Source organism: Macrotis lagotis, chromosome 5, assembly GCF_037893015.1.
Source record: "Macrotis lagotis isolate mMagLag1 chromosome 5, bilby.v1.9.chrom.fasta, whole genome shotgun sequence".
NCBI classification, from domain to species: Eukaryota; Metazoa; Chordata; class Mammalia; order Peramelemorphia; family Peramelidae; genus Macrotis; species Macrotis lagotis.
The window spans coordinates 128,854,949-128,879,701 of record NC_133662.1 but is presented as its reverse complement, the minus strand read 5'-3'; the positions used below and the strand labels follow the sequence as shown (position 1 = coordinate 128,879,701).

The following is a 24,753-nucleotide window of genomic DNA, read 5'->3' as shown; positions in this document are numbered from 1 at the left end:
CCACAGAGTACAAATCTGAACCCAAGGACCTAAGCAATATACTCCTCACTGACATATAAGGATTAGGGTTAGGGTAAGGATATATTTATATTACATATATAAATATATGCATGCATACCTATGTAAAATAGTCTGCAGCATTTCATTAAACTATTGACTTAAGGCTACAGAGAGATTGCAATTTGAGATCTCATTAAATTTGGCTCTTAGAATAATATTTCATGGTGAGTCAGTGTCTATGTACATTAGCAATGCCAGTTTTCTAATACCTGCAGTAAACAAATGTGACTCATTGTACCAAAAGGCCCATATAGGAGTCCCCTATTTCATTTTACTCAATTACATAAAGATATAGAAAATACCTACTTCATACAAGGCTGATTTCTAAACTCACGGGGAATAAAAAAAATAAATAGCTGTCATCTTCAAGAAACTTACATTCTACTGAGGCAATATTATTTGTATATGAATAATTGCAGTAATTGAGAATTGAGAATAAAGAGGAAAATAAGAAATAGAGGGATAAGGAAAGACTTCACAAAGGAAATTGTATCAGCAATGAATATCAAAGCCAGCCAAGGATTCTCAGGGGCAAAGATGACAAAATATATTCCAGTCATTGATTTCATTTTGTCAAAAACTTGGATTCCGAGATTTCATAATGGATAGAGCGTTGGACCTGCAGTCAGGAAGAACTGAGGTCACAATCCAGTTTTAGATACTTACAAAACTGTGTGACCATAGACAAGTCATCTGATCTCTGTCTGCTCCCTTCCTTCATGTATAAAATGAAAATAACATCACCTCTTTCCCAGAGTTGTTAAGGAAATAGATAAAATATTAAAAAAAAATACTTTGAAAATTTTTAAATCATCTAAATTCTAGTTATTATGTTAGTAATCATTAATATAGGATGGTGTGAAAAACATAACCCTAAGTATAGACCTAGAAACTTCTAGCCCTAGAAAATTAGAAGGTTATAAAGACAGGCAAAATTGGGAAGGCAAAATTTACTTTGAGACTCTCTGTTTCTTTTCCTAGTCTTTTATTATGCTCTCAAATGCCATTTCCTTATTTCTATTCCATAGTTATCTAGAATGCCTTAATTAAGAGTTTCACATTGTATGGCACTGAACTTTTAAATAGAATATAAAAAGGAATATGTCTATGATACATACAAATAAAATGTCACAGATAAGAAATTAAATGTCTTTCTGTATTATACCAGTGAGGTAAATACCAAGCTATTGATTCAGGTTCATTTCCCTGTCATTGTATTTCTGTATCCCTAAGGCCATGAATTAAATTCATCTTTTCTACTCATGGGGTTCCCTATGGCAAATGTATGAAGTGTTGAGGGGAGAAATTGCTAGAATAATGATGATACTAAATTCCTTTCTTGGTAAAGTAAAGTATGATAATTTTCTAATTACATAATTATACCTTTACAACATATATATGTATGTATGTATATACATATATATATATATATATATATATATATATATATATATATATATATATGGTATTTAGAAAATGAACAGCCCGAAGTTCAAGAGTGTTGGAGTGATAATACCTCCTTTCCATCTTATTGGCACTTCTTCTTGACTACTGTTTCAATTCTTTAATGAATTTTCCATAATAATCTAGCCCTTTCCCCCCAACCCAGTACAAAAGCCATCCAATAGTCATAGTATGGTTTTATTGATGATAATTATGATTCTGAAGCTAATTTAGAGATCTCTTAATTTACTACCTAAAGACATTTTTAGTAAATCCATGTCTAATAACATAAGATGTTTTAGAGATAATATCTCATTTAATTGTAACAAAAACCATGTATGTTATTATGCCTATTTTACAAAAAAAAAAAAAGGAAGTTAAGACACAAAAGATTGACTTGACCAGGGTCATGCACCAGATAAAATCAGAGGCAGGAGTAGAATAATCTAGGATGTCCTGACCCCATGTCCAGGATTTTATCAGCTAAACCATAACACCTAATCAAATTGTAGATGGAAAACAAACTGAAAAATTACATACTTTTTCTTCTGTGATTTCACTGTATTATTTTGTAACTAAAATGTTCATTTTCCTATCGTTATACATTGAGGTGGGGAGGGAGGTTGAGGGAGAAGGGAAAGAAAAAGGATAAAAATTTCTAATGATACTAAGGAGAGTAAGTTAAGAGCAGAGAAATATAAAGAGGAGTTATAAAGGAATCCAGATGGCCTGCAAGGGCCATGCTGATCTGACAGATTAACTGGATGATGCATGGCTCAGTGGCCCCGTAGGAGAATGGGGGGGAGAGGTCAAAGGGCCTCTGTTGGTCACTGACAAAACAGCTATAATAAGCAGAATTTATGACCTTATACATAGGCAAACAAGAGCACCCATTAGCAATTTAGGAAAGCTCATGATCATTAGGATAGAGACTTTGGGGAGTTAAAATCCAAACCTAATCATATACATTATTTGTTTGTATTCAATCCCAAGTATAATGATAATGTGATTAGCATGGCTGTATTTGCTTAAAATGGCACAAATGTCACTAGGGGCTCACTGCCACACCAAAGCAGATGATGATCAAGTGGGGAGGCAGAGCCATAAAATAGTCAATTTATGTATATGTTTATAGATTTTGAACTGAAAAGAGCCTCAGAGGTGATTTCTAACCCTTCATTTTTCCAATGAAGAAACTAGAGGCAAGAGAGTTTATATTCTAGATTAAGCCATTTGAATCAAGGTAAGTACCATTTGAATCCAAGTTTTCTGACCCCTTAAATCACAGTCTTTCTCTTATACTATTCATGCTGCCTCCCAAGTTCTAATAGATCTCTGTGTGTCACCCAATAGCATTAACCAGAGCAGAAAGGAGTCTTATTCTTATGAAAGGATTAAGTATTTCTGCTCTGCTAGGGAAGAGAGATGTGAGCAGTTAGGGCAAAGCCAGGGGCAAGATCACTGCTCACATCTATGTGAATTCCTTGAAGAAATAAGATCTCATGGGGAATTTAATTTTCAGGGTTATATAAAAATAAGTCTGATTAAAGTAGATAAACTCTAAGGGTCTTTTATGCTCTAAGATCCTGGTTAGGATAATGCAAACCAAAGAGAAGGGGAAGCACTGGAAGAAATTTGATAAATGAGTTAACACTTTATCACCATGAGGAATCTGACTTAACTTTAGTCCTCAGTTCTTATAGAATTTTTTCTGCCTACTGGTAGCTCTGATTATTTAGGCAACACCTCCATTGCCTACCATGAGAGTCAATTCCCCAAAGTTTAACTGCATTTAAATGAACAAACTCTAAACTAGAGAAGATCTGAATTGGAAAGTGGGTAACACTAAAGTAAATCACACCACATTATCACTAGGTATACTCTTACTATACCCTGAAGATCTATTGAAGTCAGATAGCAATGTTATTCCAAAAGTACAAGTTTGAAAGCCTGTGTAGGTCTCTAAATGGGGACTAAACAACTTCCTCTCTGAGAGCAAAGACATGGGTTAGGCTATTCCTTTCCTATACACCCAGCTTTAAATGAGCTCCTCCCATGGCTATGGTCTTGCCCAACTGGCAATCTTCCAATTATATCACAGTTGTTGTTTGGCTGTCTTGTGATAATTTCCTTTCACCTGTGAAATGCCATATGGTGGCATCTCTGTGAGAGATCATACAGGCAGCCAGAACCTACTAGCTGGGTCTCTCCTTAAAAAAAGATTTTAAGTTTATCTGGGGAAATAAACTAAGAAAAAAATCAAGCTTTCTTATCTGCAGTTAAGGACACATTGTTGGTATCCTTGAATGTAAAAGGTAAGGAATTAAGTCAAATTATAATAATAAGTGATTTATCATTTGATGTAATTCCATAATGAATCACATATAACTCCATAAGATGTAGACTGAAGGAGGTTTTCACTTTGATAGTAGTGGTAGGGCAGATTTAAGGATAAGTCTCTAATAATATAAGCACCTCCAATTATTACCTTCTCCCAGTTTTCACACCATTGTCTCTCTCCTCAGAATTGAAAGATGGGCTAAGGCAAGTTATAAACCTGAATCACTGGAAACCAAAAAAGGAGTCTTGAGTCTGGAAAAATCACTTCAGGAGCAAAAAGAATCAATTTATTTCACCAAACTCAGGGCATCAAACCAAAGAGTAAATTTTATTCAAAGAAGATACTCCAGTGTCAGAGCTGACCCCTTTCAGAAGTCTCTAAACATCCATTTAATATCCTATAGACATAATCTTTTATTGCTACAGAGCAGTGATTTGAATTCTTCTTGGCTTATATGATATGAAAAAAAACAAAAGCTAACATATTTTGGTTGTGTGTGTGTCAGAAGACTTGCTAGTTTAAAAAAACTGATTTCTGCAGTGGTAAAGATTGGGAAGCTAAACAATTTTCAAATGGATAAATTTAAGCTGTAAAATACAGAGAATAAATGCAGAATACAATTGTCAAAATCACTTTCATGACTAAAATGTTGCTTTTCTATTAAGTATTTATAAAGCACTCTACTTATTCACAATACTTTACAAATGTTCAAAGGAGTTATCTTAACTAGAAAATAATTGCATACTAAGATGGAACAACTTTTTTTAAAAAACAAGGAGAGACGCAAGTGAAAAAAAAAATCTGATTTTACCAGATATTTTAATTTCTGGGTATTACCTAATAAATAATTTCATCATTTTTATAATATCCCAGTCAAGCAAAACTGATCATACTCCTAGGTAAACAGTCATTCCTACTTAAACATTGAGGAGAGCATTCTCCACACAATGAAAATATTTTATCAAATTGCTTGAGAATCATAAAGATAAAATGCTCAGTTACCTGACTTTAAAGTCATCCATTTGGGAAGTGCCAAAATTCAGCCAAAAGTGCCTTACAAACATCAAGTTAGGCAGAAAAATAAGTCAAGTTGCTATGCAAAAGTGCTTTAAACCTGTATAATCACTGCTTTAAACAATATCTGGACTGAAAATATGATTGCATTTGTACCTTTTTATCTGTGTAAAAAAGATGTTCACAGAGTTATTCATTTGATCATGAGAATTACAGAATTCATTTTTAAAACATTCTATGATTTAGCTGCCTCAGCAATTCATATTTGATGGTCCAGTTAATGGGAATTGGTGAACTCCATATTGATTCTATGCAAGTAGAACCAATCATAACATCTACTATAATAAAAGGAAAAATGCAGTCCAGATTTTTAAGGTACTTTGCCACAGGAACTCCAAATATTATTTGTTCCCCCCATACTTCCTTCCCATGGAAGTAACTGCATTTCAATGATAAATTGAGCTTCATATTTTCAGCCTGTGTAAGTCTATAAGATTTCCACAGAGAATTATATTATTGAATTACACAGACTGAGAATCTAGCTGTAGGATTAGACAAGAACATTGTACTTCCATCTTAGATTTGACTACAGATGTTAAGCTCAGAATCAGTGAAATGTGATTATTGGAGAATGTGTGTTTCATAAATCATTACCTGAAGGCCCTCTATTGCTAATCTTAGCATGCTTGGTGTGAGTTTAGAGGCCTGCTTGAAGGTGAAGTTACTCCAGTCTATAATCAGAACAAATCCATTCACTTGTAGCTCTGGATCTTCAATCATGGCTTCCAAAGAAAGAAGTATGGCACGCAAAATATCCACTAAGGTATACCTATGGGCAACAGGAAAGGTATTAATTAAGTCAAGGCACTATTACAATAGAACCTCAGAAAGTGAACAGTATACTTTGAAATGTTTCTTATAAGTGCATAAACAAATTTATATCTTTGCTTTTAAAAAGTCACAAAAATATTTCTAGGGGATAGATTCTCAAGGGAAATATTACATTTTCACATTTAATATGATGGAAAAAATGTATGACAATCTAAAAAAGTCATAATTGGTTGCATTGATGGACTTTTCTTTGCAAAATATGAATTATCTTCAAATTACTAGCTTTGCACATGATACAAGCTAATTATGATTGTAGAATTTTACATATATTGTGCAAACCATTGATCTTTAGCTATTTTTCTCTGTTGCTGTTCAATGACTTTTCAGTAATGTCCAATGCTTCATGACCTCATCTGGTGATTTTTTCACAAAGATACTGGAGTGGTTTGTCATTTCATTCTCCAGTTAATTTTAAAAATTAGGAAACTGAAGCAAACAGGGTTAAATCACTTGTCCAGAATCATTAAGTATCTGAGGCCAGATTTGATCTCAGGAAGATGATTCTTTCTTCTGGACTTCAGGTCCAGCAATCTGTCTATTCCACCATCCAGTTACCAAGTTTTCTTTGTAGTTCTCAATTTTACTATCAAAAGCTGCTTGGGAATATTACTTCTAAAAGAATCCTATCATGCACACAGAAGATGCTTCCTGACTCCATGTTCTAGCATCTCCTCATGCAGGGTTAAGAGCCATACCTCTATAAATGATAGGAATATGAAACCCAAAAATCTGTAGTTAAATTTGTCTACTGACATTACATTTATTCTCTAAATTGAGTTTTTCCCTTTCTCATCAAAAATTAAAAAAGAAGGGGGGGGTGGGAAATGAAGAACAAGAGAAAAGTCTAATAAATTTGAACTTTTGATACAAAATTCAACCTCCTGTGATATGTTATAGTCTAATTTGTGGAGACCAGGTTTACTTCTAATATTTGAATATGTTGAACTTTAAAAAGAAAAAACACCCTATATACACCTGCTAGTTAGCTGATGGGTACTGATATACTGAGATGAAGTCTATAAACTAAGAACTCTTGTGTGAAAGGTCAGCCCCTCCTTTCTCCCTCATAACCTTACAGAAATTTATACCTGAACAGTCACAGTAGTCATTCTATCTCAGTTCATACTGATACCTCAATGGCCTTGAAAATATGTTCAGTTTTGTTTGTTGCTATTTATATTTCTAATTTCCCTCTGGGGAGCCATAAGTAACCACCTACCATCAGAACTAGTGAAACGTCATAGTAATATTGAAGATGTTTCTACTATCCCTTTTCTAAATAACCTAGTGAGATTCTATTGATTTTACAGCCAGGAGATAGCATTAAGCATCATGGATATGTCACTTATACAGGAAGTAAGAATTGGTTTCTCCTCTCAAGGAGTAAGTAAAAACTACTCTAGGAATCCTTAAATACTATTAGAACAATGCATTTGAACCTTGGACATAGAACAAAGAGAGACTATAATTCTGTTTCATAACATGAAACTGAAGCTACATTAATAAACGATATGAGAAGGTAAGATTTCTTTTTAAAAAACAGTAAAATTCTTAAAAAATCAAAATTAAAATTAAGAAAGTTAAAATGTCACAAAATAATTTCTTTTCCAGAGACAACTAGGTAGCATTGCAGATACCATACTGAACTATGTGTCAGGAAGACCGAATTCCAATGTTGCATCAGGCATTTATTAGTTGTGTAACTTATTAGTTTTTAGATTGATTTAAGGGCAGAAATGTTAAAAATCTCTTCTTTTCACTTTCCTCATCTATATAATTGGGGTAATAATAACACCTATACCTCACAGAATTTTTGTGATGATCAAAATGAGATAATGCATGAGTTACACACACACACACACACACACACGTAAATCTTAAAGTGCTATCTAAAAGTTAACTATTTAGGATTATTATCATTATCCCTTTGCTAAATTTCTGACATGAAAAAAATTAAATCAAAATTTAAAAATTAGTAAAACAAGAGCTTCTTTAAATTAATTTGAGCAAATAAAGTATAAAAAATGAACTTTATTTACAGAATATGTCCTTCTTTGGAGTTGTGATTTTTCCGACAGGTGTTATAAATACATATTCTATTGTGTATTCTGTGCTTCTACAACTTCTTAAACTGATTCCTGTCTTATCACTCCAAGTTCCCCAAGACTGTTGACTGAATGTAATTTCTGTCAAGTTCTACTTCAGTAGAAAAGCTTTGGGTATAGTCCTATCAACAGACTGAATCTAATTTCTGAAGGACAGTCTAACTATAAATGGAGATTCATCACTAGTAAGCTGGTTACTTGGTTCATTGGGTATAGCAGATCATGTCATAAAGACAAATGCAAAACCAACACCAAAGTTGTCCCCTTTCTCATCTGTAATGATGAGGGCAGAGTTGAGAAAATGGGAGCAGAGAGAGTTAGGAACCTCATACTTTCTATAAACATTAAATTAGTTGTAGGTGAAGAAACAGTTAAATAGTGCAGTGAAAAGAGATCCAGGTCTGAAATCAGGAAGAACTGAGTTTAAATTCAACCTCAGACATTTACTACCTATGTGATTCTGGACAAACAACTTAATCCTGTTTGCTTCAGTTTCCTCTTCTGTAAAAGGATCTCTAGAAGGAAATGGCAAACCACTCTAATATCTTTACCAAGAAAATCCCAAATGGGGTCACTAAGGGTCGCTCACTACTAAAAGAGTATACATACACACACACACACACACACACACACAGATTTTTTTTGTGAAATTCTCATATAGTGAATAATAGACTCACTCATTAAATGAGATTTAATATATAAATTATTTTGCAAATCTGTTGCTGTTTGTCAATGGAAATGATTTACATCAACCAAACATTCTCAGAATAAACAGCCAGAAGGAAGGAGCATGTTACTGAAAAGATGAGTGTTAGTCTTTCTTTGAAAAAGCAAATAAAAGAGGTTATGGAATTGGTTGTATCCTGTGCTGAAGAAATGTCATTTTAAAGGGCGTTTGCTCATCTCAGATTCCAGGGCTCGTGAGAGTCTGTGATCATAAAATATGAAGGATGAGACATAAATTCTACAAAGAACCCAGTGCTGTTGTTTAGTCATTTTTTTCCTTTGTGTCCAACTCTTCATAATCCTATCTGTCGTTTTTCTTGAGAAAGATACTGGAATGATTTGCCATTTCCTTCCCCAGGTCATTTTACAGATGAGAAAACTGAGGCAAACAGGATTAGATGACTTGCCCAGATCACACAGCTAATAACTGTCCAAGGTTGGATTTGAACTCACCTTCCTGAATCCATGTCCAGCACTGTGTGTATGTGTGTGTGTGTGTGTGTGTGTGTAGTGCTGGACATGGATATATATATATATATATATATATATATATATATATATATATATCACATATCCACATATATACACATATATATCCACTGTGCCATCTAGCTGCCACAAAGAAACTAGTAAGACTTTCCAAATTAAATACAATTCTTCTCTGCTTAGAGACAGCAGCAGCATAATAGACAGCATTGTCCTTAAGAGTCAGGAAGACCTACCTCAGCCATACTAGTCATGTATCCTTTGGCAAATCCCTTAGCATCTCAGTGTTTAGAGCAACTCTGAACTTGGTGAGCAGAAAGATTTTCTGCATTTAGTAATTCCATATATCAAAGAAAACACAGGTCTAATCACTATCTCTCTCGTGTTCAGTAATTTTTGTTATAAAAGTTTTAAAATTGGAAGGAACTCCAGCTCCCTCATTTTATTAAGAAGAAACTAAGGTACAGAAAAGTCAAGGAACTCATCTAGTTTCTCACAAATAGGAAGGGTCTTGAAGTAGAACTGAACTGGAGCCCTCCTGATTCTAAGTCCAGTGCTCCATTCACTTCTATATACAGCCTATTCAATACAAAAATTAAAACAAGTGAAATGGATGAGGAATAAAGAATGTGAGAGGTCAAAGAACACTTTTGCTTCAAGTACATGAATATTTATTTTAAGAAAGGAATGGAAGGTACTTGACATGATGAATAGAACTCAAATAATTAAATTAATTATTTTTAACAGCTATAAGATAGCTCATTGTTGATAGAAAAGTCACTTCAGAGTCAGTAATCTGTAAAGAATTAGGCTACTCTCCAGTTAGAGCAAAGTTCAACTTGCCCTGACCAAAACAAAATTCAGTATATTTCTTCAACAATTATTCTTTTTTCCAAATTTTAATACTGTTGTTGGGGATCCTGTCATCCTTCTAGGCACAGGGGCTAGCAATTTTTTTTGTCATCCTCAATACCTTTACACATGTATTAGGTAATTCTCTAGGGTGAGGGAGAGCAAAGAAAGAAAAAAGAAAAAAAAATTTCATGATAACTTTATCATAGTGTTAAAAAGCAATAGCAAATTATACATAATAGTTCTGCAGTTTCACATCCAGTCATCTTTTTTTATTATAATATGTTATGGAAATACTTGTTTTATTAATGATTAAGTAAATTTTAAAATAAAAACTACCTCACTCTTTCTTACCCATATATCCAATATGTTCTGAAATTCTATCATTCCTACCTTGATTGACATCTCTCTTATGAGTCTTCTCTTCATTTAGTCTACATGTAATTCAGGCCCCCATCACCTTTCACCAGGATTATTGTAAGAGACTTCTCATGAGTCTCTCTGTCTCATGTCTCCCTCTACTCTAATATATCCTCCACTCCACTGTCAAAATGATTTTCCTAAAACATAAGTCTGACACTGTCACATACACCTATTACCCAATAAATTTCAATAGCTCCCTATTGTCTAAGGGATCAAAAATAAGCACCTCTGTTTGACAGTTAAAATTCTTCAAATCCTGACCCCTTCCCATCTTTCTACTCTGATTCTGGTTTATCTCCTTCCATTCATTCTACAATCTAGATATAATGGCCTCCTTTCTGGTTTTTGAACATAACACTAAAGCTCCCATTTAATATTTGCATGAACTATACCCATGCGTCTCTCTCCCTATCTCTGTCTCTTAATTTCCCTGGCTTTCTCCAAGACTCAGCTCAAAAGTCATCTTTGCCAGACTTTTTCTGATCTCCATCAGGTACTTTCTCCTCTGAGATTACCTTCCATCTGCTTTATTGCTCTGTATTTTGTATTACCTACATGTTTTTTTTCATGCTGTGAATTCCAATAGAATGTTGAACTACTTGAGGTCAGGAACTATTTTATTTTTCCTTTCTTAGGACTGTACCTTACACATAAAAGATTCTGGTTGAATTCTAGAATAAAGGACAGAAATGAGAAGGAAAAAAATGTATTATGCGATTAAAAGAACTCCATTCTGAGTGATCTAATCAAATTTTTGATGAGGGAAAATGAAGAAGAGTTAGAAGAAAGGACTGAAAAATACACAACAATAACTTCATTATAATATTTTGGATGCATCCTGTGATTAATTTATTGGAATATATGAACAAGAATCCAAAAGGAAGGCAAGATTGTTAAAATGTGAATCTGATATGATGTGAATCTGTTTGACTGAAAGGAGCAGTCATATCAATGATATTACAGATCTATATGAGTATCTAATATACTCAAGCAAAATATTAACAAATTGAGGTATAAAAATATAATTTCAAAGAAAAACAATATAGGGCTTTTTGAAAAATTATTTTTATGACACATGATACTGGACTTAGAATTCATGAAGACCTGTGTTCCAATGTTATAACTAATAACTTAACTATATGGCTTTAGGAATTTAACCTCTCTGGGACTCAGTATCCTTGACTATATAACAAAGGGGCTTATCCTATAACTTCTAAGTTCTATTATAAAAGCATGATCCTACAGCTGAAAACCTTATGATCCTCATTTCAACTCTCTTCTTTCCTTCTATTCTATTTTTCCTACCAAATAAAACTACTTTTCCAAATCAACTTGTCATTTTCATTGCTTATATTTTGCATTTTACATACTGTCCTGGTCTCCATGTCAGTCTTTGTCCAGAAGTACAAAATTAAAACATAAGGAATTTTATAACTATCTTTTTCTTCTCAACATAAAATGAAACAAAGTATTAAATGAAGAGCCTTACAAATGATTTGGCCAAAAGCTTTTTGTCTACTACCACTGTTTTAGACATACATCTAAATATTGCATGGATTATTTTATAGATTAGTATCCTGTATTTAATATATCCAGTGTTAATTCCATTGTGGTAACAGTTGAAGATGAGAAGAGGCAGAGAGAGGCAGAGAAACAGACACAGAGAGACAGAGACAGGGATGGAGGAAAGGAAGGAAGGGGGGAAGGAAAGGAGGGGGAAGGAAGGGAGGGAGGGAGGGGGAAGGAAGGGAGGGGGGAAGGAAGGAGGGAAAGAAGGAAGGAAGGAAGGAAGGAAGGAAGGAAGGAAGGAAGGAAGGAAGGACTCAAGACTTAAAACAATGAAATGCTAAAGACAAAAAACCCACTCCCACAATTCTTTGGGTTCCTCAAACATACTCTATGTCTTTATCAAGTTTGTTTAAATTTGGTACTATCAAATTTATGGTTAAATTTGACACTATTTTAGTTACATGCTAAAAAAAAGGCAGTGAAGTCATGTGGCATGTTGTTATGTAGTCATTTTTCAGTAGTGTCCGAGTCTTCGTGAATCCATTTAGGGTTTTCTTCGCAAAGATACTAGAGTGGATTGCCATTTCCTTCTCCAACTTATTTTACAGATGAGAAAACAGGCAAACAAGGTTAAGCAACTTGGCCAGGGTCACATAACTAGTACATATCTGAGGCCAGATTTGAAAAGAAAAAGATGAGTTTCACTGACTTCAGAGTGAGCACTCTATCTCCTGCATCACCTAGCTGCCCTTATGCATGTGTGCATATCCAAATATACAATGTTTATGTATAGAAATACATATACATATAAACATAATATATAAAATATACACATAAGAATTTTATATATGACAACTTTGTATATATGTATGTATGTAGCAGGTATTCATATACATATTATTTCCTTCTCTATATAAGTATGTAGCATATATTATTTTCATGTATATAAATTATGAATATACACTCATTTAGAGAGATTTGTACATTTTAAAGCATTACATATGTCAGTAATTATAATAATTTAATAAAAATGAAGAATGAGAACAATCTTATAAAAATGTAGGAATCCCTGTCCTGTATTACTGACTATACATCTCTTGGAACAAATTATTTTTAGTGGTTAATTTAGACATCTGCTGTTTATTTTCTGGACTCTGTTATGATCCTTTGTAAGTAGTAATGTCAATTATCAATTACTAAAATAACAAATCCAAAAGAGGAGACATACTTTGACACATAAAAAAGCAGAGTACAACAAGAAAAATATAGAATTATAGAAGCCTGGAATTTTCGATTGGAAGAATCATCTTCTATGGAATAGCAATTAGGTAGCAGAGTTGAAAGAAGGCTCCACCAGAGTCGAGAAGAAAGAGTTCATATCTGCCCTCCAATAAATACTGTCTGTGGGCAAAACACTTGAATTCTCTCTGTTTTTATTTTCTCATATGTAAAGTAGGGGAAATAACAGGACCTTCTTGGCTGGGTTGTTGTGAGGATCAAATGAAATCACTTGTATAGTGTTGCCCAATTCTTCAAGTGCTATATAAATGCTAGTTATTATTAGGCTAATGTTATCTACTTTAACTTAGTGTTCTATAGATGAGAAAACTAAGACCCTGAGGTCTTTGGACAACTAAATGGAATCAGCTCTGAAGTAGAATCAAAGTCCCTGAATGCCTAAACCAGTCCTCTTTCCACTTTATGACTCTAATGCATACATACAAACATGTTTATATGTAAACATATATATATGATTATATACTCATATATGTATACTGTAACAAAAGTTATCTATGCAAAAGGTATAAATAGCATATGACTAGTTCTAACAATTATTATAATGATCCAAAAATTCATCAGTTAAGAAAATATATCTATATGCAGTATCTAGAATGTCAGAGACATTAAGTTATATGGTAAGGCAAAAACTCTACAAATATAGTTGACTTTTCGATTCTTTAAATATTAGAAGTCAAATAATAGGAAAGCAATAAGACTGGTTCTGAATTTATGCTTTAGGAGTTAACTAATTATTTAGAAAACTTAACCAAAAAAATCTATTTTCTTTTTACTTTATCTAGCTTCAATGGGAAGAGGCTGTGAAAATGAAGCAAAAGAAGGACCTTGCCTGAAGAAAGAATAGGAGAAGGAGGAAGGAAACTGGAAGAAATGTGAATGATATGGAAACTGTAATAATTCAGATATTAATTTTAAAAGAGAGAAATTTGAGAAAACAACAATTTCTTCAAGGAAGAAAAAAGAGATGGAAGGCTTCCAGTAGAGGAGGATTCCTAAAAGAGATGGACCTGAAGAAAAGGAGAAACAGGAAAAGGCAAAATGGAAGATTAGGGGAAGTAGTAGAGGTCTAAAGGAGAAAAAAGTTGTCCAGAATACTAGTCATATAACTAAGACAAAAGAGAAGAGAAAAAGTAAGGGACTGGGAAGGGAAGGGAAGGAAAGGTGGAAAGGAAAGTAGGAAAGAGGAAGGAAGGAAGGAAGGAAGGAAGGAAGGAAGGAAGGAAGGAAGGAAGGAAGGAAGGAAGGAAGGAAGGAAGGAAGGAAAGGAAGGAAAGGAAGGAGAAGAAAGGAGGGAGGGAAAGGATTTAACTCTGCAGTTATAATGACAGTCAAAAAAGTGATGAGAAAATGCACCTCTTTCCCTTTTTTGCCAAAGTGGGGGATTGTGGGTTTGGAATAAAGCATATTGTCAGAATCAATTAGTATATGGTTTGTTTTGTTGAACTACTTCTTCCCCCACTCTATTTTTATTCTTTCTTTTAAGGGATAGATCTCTGGGGATGGGGAAAGGAGTGAGTTGGGAAACAAAGGTAATATAAAAAATAAAAGATAGAAAAGTATTTTAATGACTATGAAAACTTAGGAAATCATAGAAAATATTACATGAATTGATTTAGATTGAAGTAAAATTTGGACAAAACATGTATAATGATCACAAAAAAATGTAAATATAAAATAAATGAAGCTCAATCCTTTGGAATTATGAATATTTGGTTCTGAAGAAATGACAAAATGTTCTCCTTTCTTGCTTTGCAGAGGCAAAGATGAATGTAGAACATTTTCATATAATATAAGACTTATCTGATGTTTGGTAGTTTTATGGGACTTTTTTCCATTTTCTTTTTTTCTCTCTAATACAAGAGATACATGGGATAGGAATAATACATTTGAAGCTGAAAATGATGCTATTGATTAGAGAAATGTAAATTAAAACAATCCTCAGGTACCACTTTTCACCTATCAGATGAGTTAATATGACAGAAAAATGAAAATCACAAATTTTGGAGGGGAATGTGGTAAAATTTGGATAATAATGTACTGTGAGTAGAGTTGTGAACTGATCAAACCATTCTGGAGAGAAATCTGGAACTATGAGGATACCTTTTGACCCAGCAATATCACTACTAGGTCTACATCTCAAGGAGATTGAAAAAAGGTGGAGATGGGAGGAGGAGAACGTATTTGTTCAAAAATATTTATAGCAGTTCTTTTTGAGTTGGCAAAGACTTAGAAATTAAGGGGATGTTTATCAATTGGGGAAAGGCTGAACAGTTTGTGGCATATGATTGTAATGAAATACTATTTTGCTCTAAGAAATGACAAGCAAGATGATTTCAGAAAGACCTGGAAAGACTCATATGAACTGATTCAGTGAAGTGAGTAGAACCAGGAGATCAATGTACACAGTAACAGCAATACTAGTCAAGAAAGAATTGAGTGATTTAGTTATACTAAGCAATACAATGATCCAGTACAATTTCAAAGGATCCATGATGAAAAATGCTCTACATTTCCAAAGAAAAAAACAGATGGAGGCTGAATGAAGAATACTATTTTTCACTTTACTTTTTCATTTGGTCTCTATTTTCTCTCACAACATGACTAAAAAGGAAATAGTTTTGCATGATTATAAATGTATAACATCAAATTGTTACTGGTTCAGAGAAGGGGGAGGGAAGGAGGGGATTATGAACTCAAAATTTTTAAAAAGTGAATGTTAAAAGTTGTTTTGACATGCAATTGTGAAAAAACAAAAATGCTATTTTTAAAGAAAAATGAAGGTGATACAAACACAACAGATATCAATAAAATTTGTTTTCAAATGTTTCTGACTTTGGATGTCTATACACAAAGGCACAAAGTATGGGGGGGGGGAAGTTTGGTAAATTTGAGATTTAATGTAGTGGGGCAAATGTGACCACTTAGCTAAAAATGAAATTTGGTAAAAATTAAGTCATGACTGACATATGGCTATGGAAAAATATTGCTTATGCAAAAATTATACGATAAGCAAGAATGGTTAAGAGAAGTATAGGCATCAACATGGTATATTTAAAAGCAACACAGTATTATGAAATCCAGAAAGCAGAGTGGGAAATTATGATGGAGTACACTTGAGTGAGGAATACTGGAAGCAGAAATATAAGTGATTTTGTTTTTGAAGACAGGAATATTTCATTAACAGCATAAATAGTATTCCCTATGGTAGTTCATATCTTCTTTTATGATCTGTGTTGAGATGTACTTATGCAAGTTGTCTGAGTGAAAAACAATGGAAGAGAAAAATAATTTCAGGGACAATATCCCAGGAAATCTTTGTATACCTTCCAAATATGCATTTACTTTTGGAATTTTCAATTGGGCATGATTGACTACCTTGTTTTAATCATTTCAAGGTTGACATGCTTCACTATTGGAATAACCACTGAGTATTCCAATAATATAGATAGTTACCTAGGTATATGGTAGACAATCCAGAAAACCATTGGCATTTCTTTTTCTCCCAAATATCACTCTACAATTTCTGAAATTTATGGCAGTGTGGTATATTGTGGAAGGAGGTCAGGCTTCAAAGCCAGGAAGATTTGAGTTCAAATCTCATTCTGAGCACATTGTGGGCCTGGACAAGTCAATTTCCCAATGTGTCATGCAATTCTCTAAGACTTGAAGTTGCAAAGAAGGTATTAACTTGAATACCTTGAGAGGTTTCCTCCCTCACTGTTCTACACTGTTCTCACTGTCAACATAGTGATTTAACTGAATGTCATTACTTCAAGGATCCATGATTTCATTAATAAGTATTTTGCTACTAATTCATTTCACAGTCCTTCTACAGTTTAGGAGCTGGTCTTTAAGACCATCTTGCTGTGGCAGGGTGGAAAAGTCATTACCCTGATGCTAACCTGATGATAAGTGGCTCAGAATTTAGCTAGGCTGGTCCTCATCTGATAGCATAGAATCTATCGTGGGACCCTCATTGTCACATCATGATGAAAGTCACAATTTCCCTTTCTGACTGAGTTTTTCCCCTATCAAGAAGATGGTTAGGGAGAAAAATCACTGTGGAAATACTTTTACTGAGATTTGGGAGTCCTGATGCCCAGAATCATAAAATGCTAAGTTTAAAAGGAACTTGGAATCTAATTCAACTCTCCTCTCAAAGAGAAAGAAAAAAGAGTAAGAATTGCCTTAACAAAGTGGTGGGTCCAGGACTCAAGTTCAGGTCTTCTGTTTCTAAATCCAGTGTTATTTTTCAAGAAGTCATAAGTTCAGATACCATCTCTGACACATGTCTGGGGGGTGAATCTGAGCAAATCATGTAACTTCTATGAACTTCAGTTGCCTCATCTGTGAAAAAAAGGGATCAGACTAAATAGCCTCTAAAATGCCTTCCACCTTAAAATCTAGGATCACAGGCTCTTATGACCACAGCTATGTAGCCATCTATCTTGGTGTGCAATTCACTGAATCTGGAAGGCCTAGGACTCTCACTTGTAAAGTAAGAACATAGCACTAGATAATTTCTAAGTTCTTTTCCAGTTCTAAGATTCCATGACATTCATTTATTCATTGTAAATTAAGTACTTACCATATATAAAAACCTGAGCTTGGAACTGAAGGAAATACAAAGTTGAGATATGAAAGCCCCTTCTTTGTGGAGCAAATAGGTCCAGAAATAGAATAAGACATAAGTATAAAATTATAGTAAAAATATTATATAATGTATATATATTAAAGAGTAAAAATAAACTGTCATGTGAATTTTGACTATAAAGATATCAACTGATAAGAGGGAATGTGGAAGGTGTCTTTGGAGTTGTGTTTTAAAAGGATGAGTAGGATTTCAGTAGGCAAAGAGGAGGGAAACTTTCCAAAACCAGGGAACAGCATGAGCTGAGAGGTACAAAGGACATGTTCAGAGAACAAAGTAGCCTACAATTTTCAATGGAACATAGAGTACTTGGAAGCCAAATGAGATAAAATACATTTTGAGAGGGAATATGGTAGCAGATTGTGGAGACTTGAATGTCAGGCAAAGAAATGTGAAGCTTATTTGGTAAGCAATGAGAAGAAACCACTGAAAATTTTTGAACAGGATGGTAACAGAATTAGATCAATACATAAAGAAAGAAGTATCTAAGTATTTTGTCAGACCCTGTGTTAAGTACTTTACAAATTTTATATTATAAATAGATACACCTCACAGTGAGAAGAATGGAAAGGATGGCAGAGATAATGGAAGAGAAATGATCCATTAGGAAGCTATTATACTGATGGGTTGTTCTAAGGTGAGGGAAGTGGCAGTTGAGAGGAAGATGTGGATATGGGTGATATTGAGGATATGGAATAAGCATGAATTTATGAAAGCCTATAAATGAGGCAAGAGGGAGGGACAAAAAAAGTCAGAGAATCACAGATTTAAATATGGAAAACTGAGTAGATGGTGTTGCTAGCAACAGAAATAATTAAGTCAGATGGAGTAACAAGTTAATGGGGAAAATTAATCAATTCAGTTTTAGCAACGTTGTGTAAGATAGTGATGAGGTATTCAAATGAGGATATGCTATGCTGAGGTCAATCAGAAACTAAAAACTGGAAATCAGAAGAAAGGTGAGGACTGAAAATACAGAGGAGGACTATTTGACATGGAGGGAGTAGCTGAAGCAATGGGAACATATGTCAAGAGACATAAGGAGAGAGGAGAAAAACCTCAATGCCAGATATACAAGATTGATACCTTACAGGGTTGTTAAAAAAGATAAGGATAAGAAGATCAGAGACACAGGAGGAAAATGTATTTCTGAAGTCAAAGGAAAATTCAATAGGAAGTAGTAGAGAACTTTTCCAAATACTACAATGAGATTAAGGAAGATGAAGTTCAAAAGATATCTATAATCCTAATAATAGGGAAGGTCAGTTAGATAATGTAGTAGATAGAACACTGGAGTTAAGAAGACCTGAGTTCCAATCTGACCTTAGACACTAGTAGTATGACCTTGGGCAAGTCACTTAATACTGATTGCAAAATGAGCTGGAGAAGAAATGACAAGCAAAAGTCATCTTTTGCTAAGAAAACCTCAAATAGGATCATGAAGAGTCAAATACAACTAAAGCAGCTAAACAACAAATAACAGGGGAAAGACTTCCAAATTAATAAAATAGAAATAAAATGTGAATAGGAAAGATTTTTAGAAGAACTTCCTTATTGGAGGATAATAAGTATTCTTGAAGGAAATTGGCTGACTTGTTCTAATATTTAACCATATAGAATGCTTTTCTTAGATTTACCCACATTTAGAAAAAATAATTTCAGGGTATGAGTCATCATTATTTCTGAAAGAAAATTAAAGGCAGGTGGAATTATTATCTGGAAGAAAATGAAAAGTAGAATTGCAAGGTTAATATTAAGAATAAGTTTAGGGGTTGGCTAGATGGCATAGTAGATAGATCACAGGCCTTGGAGTCAGGAGTACCTGGGTTCAAATCCGACCTCAGGAACTTAACTACCTAGCTGTATGGCCTTGGGCAAGCCACTTAACCCCATTGCCCTGAAAAAATCTAAAAAAAAAAGTAAGTTTAGTTTTTTAAACATAAAGATGGCATTGTTCTCAGATGGATCATGTTAATTCTCCAGGTTTCAAAAGGAGAAATGAATAAATCTCTGTACACTATAATTCAGAAGAAACTTCACAGGTTAATTATTCTTCATGAGGTCAAAATTGATCTTGACTCATTCCAGTCCTCTGTTGTCAAACATGTCACATTATGACTATTAGCAGCACAGTTGGATATTTGTAAATTGAACATCATTAGCCAGAATATTGAACATACCTGAAAGGTATCTCCCAAAGCAATGAGAATGCCGACCATTATGGAATGAACATAAAATTGGAAATCAGAAGCCCTGGGTCTTATCGCTAGGACCACCATTTATCAACTGAGTCACATTGGGCTAACTATTTGATTTTGCTAAAATTCGGTTTCCTCATATGTAAAATAGCTATTAGCACTAGCTCACATGGTTATTATAGGCTCAAATGACAATTTATGGAAAATCATACCATTGTGAGCGATTATAATGGAGTTTTGGCTCATTTTGCTTCCCCCGATTCCTTTTACCATTCTCTGCCTTGAAAACTCTTTTAATAAGTTAAAACCTAGACTAGAAGCAGCTAATTGATAGAGAGTAGAGAGAGTGTCCGATCTGAAAGTTAGGAGAAGAATTCAAATTTGTCCTTAGACATTAATTAGCTTTGTGGCCCTGTGTAAGTCACTTGATTTCTGTCAGGCTCAGTGTGTTGTTGTTCTGTTGTTTCTGTCATGTCTGACTTTTCATGACTCCATTTGGAGTTTTCTTGGAAAAGATGCTGCAGTGATTTCCTATTTCCTTCTCCAGCTCATTTTACAGATGAGGAAACTGAGGCAGCAAATGTTAAGTGATTGCCCATTATCAACCTAGTAAGTCTCTGAAGTCAGATTTGAACTTTTTAAAAATATAATTTTTTTAATGAAAAAAATTCAACTTGGGATGGATTTGAGGCAAATTGTGCCTTAAGCAGATTTTAAAAAATAAATGGCTAAACAAAACTTGAAAAGCAAGAGACAATAGAAGAAAAATATAAGAAAAAATAGTGAACTAGCAGTACAAAAATCTAGATAATACACCTGGTTTGCCATACTGCAACTTTTAAGAAGAGGAAGAAGGAGGAGGAGGAGGAGGAAGAAAAAGGCAGCTATGTGGTGCAATGGATAAAGCACTGACTGACCCTGGAGTCAGGAGGACCTGAGTTCAAATCTGTTGTCAAACACTTAATAATTGCCTAGCTGAGTAACCTTGGTCAAGTCACTTAATCCCATTGCATATATATTATATATAGTCTTAAATAAATTTTTTTTAAAAAAGAAGAAAGGGCAAAATCCAGATATACTCTCATTTGACCAACTTCCTCTAAGTTTAGATGTGCAGAAGGCTTAGATATATCCAGAGTAAGTCATACTCAACATATTTGATCAATTTTCCAAAATAAAGTTTCTGGACAATGCTAGTAGAGAAGGGGAAAAGAAATATGGTGTCCTAATTACCACACATGCATATCCTTTCACAGTTTGTGTATTGGCCAGGGGCTGGGGGGGGAGGTGAAACTTTTATAGATAAAACACAAAACAACAGAAAAGGCAAATAAATAATTTTGAGTAAAATATTGAACACTTTTTTTTCCCTGTGTCTTCACTTTGACTCTTCTGGTCTCCAGGTCCAGCATTTTATACATTGGACCATCTAACTATCCATGGCTCAGTTTCCTCATCTATAAAATAAGGATCATAAAAGCATCTACCTTCCAGAGATGTAGTGAAAATAAAATGAGATAATATTTGTAAAGAGCATTGAAAACCTTAAGCTAGAGATATTTTCAAAGAAATAATCATTTTTTTGGACTTTATACCAAGATATCTCTGACCCATCTCTATAGCTACCTTTCTCTTATACATAGAGGAGTTACAAAAAAAAGGAGTTATAACATTTAAGGCATTCTTGTACCCCAAGTGTACATCTTAAAAATATTGATGGTGAATGTTGACTTTAAAATTAGTATCAGGAAGACCACTTTACAATTTGTGAGAGGAGTAATGGTTTTCATAAGGCATTTTACCACTTGGTAAAATTTTGCCACTTGCTAAAAGGTCTTCCTTGAGAGAAATCAGAGATATTTGAATATATAAAAGAGGTGAAAAAGGAGTGTCAATCTAAATATTCATCTATCCTATATGCCTCCTGAGAAACCTGATGAAAATAATCTGATCTTCCCTAAGTCTTATCCTTTATAAATTGACCATTAAAAAATCTGGCCTTTGTTGCAGAGTTAATTTGTTATTCATATATTAATGACCATGATTATTAAATGAAATGTATTTTTTCTCTAAAAATGAAACTACTTAAATATTAAATATTCATGAACCCAAATGTTGTGGTCCACACTTGCTACTTATGTTTTCATTTTGTTTTTGTTTTTTTTTGGGGGGGGTAATGGGGTTAAGTGAGTTGCCCAAGGTCACACAGCTAGGTAATTATTGAGTGTCTGAGGTTGGATTTGAACTTAGTTGCTCTATTCCCTATGGCACCAAGTTGTCCCGTGCTTTTGTTTTCTTGCCATCCATTTTAATTCACTTCTACTCAGAATTCTCCACTGAAATTGCTTTTTTCTCAAGTTATCAGAGATCTTTCATACCCCAAAACCAGCACTCCTTTCTGAGTCTTCATTTCCTTTGACCTAGCAGAGGAATTCAGTGCTATAAATCACAACTTCCTTCTTGAAATTTTATCCTTTCTTGACTTCCACAACATTTATTTCCTATTTCTCTGGTCACTCCTGCTTTGACTCCTCTGGCTCCACGGCTTCCTTAAAATAAATGAGGATATAATAACTGACATTTATACAATAATTGAAAATTTTCCTGTTTGAAAGAATTCTCCATTTGCCTAATCCACAGGAGAAGGTAATGGCAAACCAATCCAGTATCTTTGCCATGAAAATTCCATAGGGTCATGAAGAGTCAGACACAACTCAACAACAACAGCAACCAGTACCAAAACAACCTACCTTTGGGGTCTTCTCTCCCATCACCCCTCTATATAAAAACATCCACTTGACTGGTCTCATCTACTTTTTATCCCCTTAGTCTCCCATGTGTATTAGCACCAGCACCACACCTTTACTCATCAGTTGCAGTACCTGGATTAGTCTCCTTGTGTCTCTTTTTATTTAAGTTTTGTCTTCCTTCAAGATCCTGGTTACCTCACCTTACAGTATTAGCCCTCAGTAATCATGTCTTTTTGTAACTGCCCTCCTGACTCTCCAGCCTTCCTCTACCATTCCATAGAGACCTCTTCACCTTGAAAGATCATTTCACACCTGAACTTCATACATTGGAAGTGCCCTGAATTTCTGAGTCCTCTGCTTACTATCAGATGATATAAGATGAGGTCATTCATATCTTCATTACTGTTTAGACCTCATTTCTAACTTTCTGAACTTTCTCTGACATGCCCCCATGCCAAATACTTGGGTATTTTTTATCTCTTCCCCTTCTCCCCTGTCCAGGGGCTATTAAGCTTTGCTTTCTCTTATCTGTTATGATTGATTGATGCTTGTCCTGTGTAATCAAAGAAGACCATGTCTGCAAGTGAATAATGGCTTGACATGTATGTTATGTTGATTAAAGTAAGGAGGATGTTGTGCAAATGACATCCTTCTCACTGCCTCTTTCAGTTAGAACTGGTGATGATCTGGATACAGGGGGAGACCTTGGCCATTTAGATGACATACCTTCCATGTAATCAAGATCCCACTTCAATGCAGTAATGCCAGAGAGACAATATGGTATTTTTGGTGACAATTTTTTGATATTAAGGATTTCTACATTAGAATGTATACTCCTTGGAGGCAGGGGCTGTCTTTGATCATGCTTGTATTGTATTCTCAGGATTAAGCTAAATCTTAGCAGATAATAAATGCTCCCTGACTCTGAACATCATCAGAATATATCACCCTATATTATTAATTTGACATTAGCCTGTTATTATATAATGTTATTTATATTTTATGACAAAATACAATGTAAAAACACCAGACTTGGAATCATAAAATCTCAATACTACCTCTGGCCCTTTCTTGTTTTCTGACATTATTCAAATTATTAAACCTTTATAACTTGCTATTTTATCATCTTTAAAATAGGTATACTTGTACTACTAACTCCACTGGGCTATTGTGGAAGAAGTGCTTTGGAAACTCTACAAATATGCTATTATTAGCACATACTTTGCCTCTCCAAAGTAATTATAGGCACTGAAGATCATAAAGCTAGAGCTGAAAGGGACTTCAGAGGGTAGTTAGTTCAATGCCTTCCATCTACAGATGAAGAGACCAAGGCCCAGGTATGTCTAGTAACTTGTCCAAGGTCAGACAGCACAATGTTGCAATATTTTAGGAAATATTATCTGAGGACATAATTTAGTTCAACTTACTTCTTTGGTCTCAGATTAACATCGCAATATTCTTTCTGGACTAGAGAAGCTGGCAAGACCCTATACTTCAGGATTCTTTCCAGAGTGGTACTGCTTTCACCCTCAAAGATAATCTAGTCACCAGATTTAGCTATCCAAGTTCTGTCCAGAAGCTATACAAATTTGGAAGAACAATGTTTAGTGTACTTTGAGATCAGAAGCCCCAAAAACAAACAAATTCATCCTAAAAGCCTCAGGGAGACAGATAGAATCAGCAAGCACAACCTCCAGAAATTATAAGATTGATAAGTGTATTGGCAGCTGGATTTTTTCCCATTTGGAGAAATCTACATTACGCTTGCTTTCAGGGGCTTTGCTAATGTGCTAATTCTTTCCCTCCTGAAATTTCTGAAGGGATGCTAGATATGCCCAAAAACCTGATATTCACACCCTTTTTTATTTAATCCTCTCTCTAATCTCCTTCCATCTCTCCCTTCTGAAATAGTAAGAATGAGATTCAGGGGTCACAGTATTTAAAACCACAAAGACCCTTACAAGTCATTTCTAAGCACTTCATTTTATAGCAAAGGCTGCTGAGA

At 34.3% G+C, this 24,753-nt stretch overlaps 2 protein-coding genes across 2 annotated transcripts in view; one reads left to right on the top strand and one right to left on the bottom strand.

The window, feature by feature from the left end:
* LOC141489371 (uncharacterized) overlaps positions 1 to 24,753 on the top strand; it is a 794,154-nt gene that overhangs the window by 706,535 nt on the left and 62,866 nt on the right. The gene's annotated exons all lie outside the window — the stretch shown is intronic.
* The window catches only part of CLVS2 (clavesin 2), a 90,230-nt gene that overhangs the window by 51,350 nt on the left and 14,127 nt on the right, over positions 1 to 24,753 (bottom strand). Inside the window, exon 2 of the mRNA XM_074190244.1 lies at positions 5,513 to 5,687. Within this exon, the coding sequence (XP_074046345.1) occupies positions 5,513 to 5,687 (175 nt within the window). The remainder of the gene's footprint in view (positions 1 to 5,512; positions 5,688 to 24,753) is intronic.